At 43.6% G+C, this 653-nt stretch overlaps 1 protein-coding gene across 1 annotated transcript in view; it reads right to left on the reverse strand.

Annotated features, from left to right (window-relative positions):
* EMH_0082710 (uncharacterized protein) overlaps positions 1-653 on the reverse strand; it is a gene marked incomplete at both ends in the record, with an annotated part of 3,075 nt that overhangs the window by 1,098 nt on the left and 1,324 nt on the right. The window contains one exon of the mRNA XM_013500568.1: positions 156-544. Within this exon, the coding sequence (XP_013356022.1) occupies positions 156-544 (389 nt within the window). The remainder of the gene's footprint in view (positions 1-155; positions 545-653) is intronic.

Consider the following 653-nt stretch of genomic DNA (forward strand, 5'->3'; position numbering starts at 1 on the left):
TTCTCCCCCTTTATTTATATATAACTGCTCTTTGTTAGACTTTGTATAAAACTCTATACGTAATAAATTTATTACAAATATAGGCAAAAGTAATAAAAAACGAGAATCTAATAGATAAGAGAAGAGGTTCCGGGTTCGATACCCGGCACCGTCACCAACTGAAATTTCTTCTGTATTTTCTTCTTCCTCTTCCTCTCCCTGCTGCTGCTGCTGCTGCTGCTGCTGGCGCTGCTGCTGGCGCTGCTGCTGCTGCTGCTGGCGCTGCTGCTGCTGCTGCAGGTGCTGGTGCTGCAGCTGTCTCTCTGCTACTGCCATTGCTGCTTTTACTTCGATAAATTCATCTTCTGTTAATAATAACTTATATGCATGCGCAGCAAGCCCCACACCACCACCACCACTGCTGCTGCTGCTGCTGCTGCTGCTGCTGCTGGTGTTTTCCTTTTGCTGCTGCTGCTGCTGCTGCCAGGGGGAGAAGAAAGATGCTGGTATCTCCATGAGTACTTGTTCTTTGATTAGTTGTATTTGTTTTTTTCTGTGTTTATTTCTGAAATCCTCGACAGCAAGAAATGTAGTTTTCGGTGTGAAAAAAAAACAAACAAAAAGAGAAACACCAAGCAACCCCACCCCAATATAAATAGATATAATAAGCCATA

The sequence above is a fragment of the Eimeria mitis genome, genomic scaffold (assembly GCF_000499745.2).
Source record: "Eimeria mitis Houghton genomic scaffold, Emh_scaff5548, whole genome shotgun sequence".
Lineage (NCBI taxonomy): Eukaryota > Apicomplexa > Conoidasida > Eucoccidiorida > Eimeriidae > Eimeria > Eimeria mitis.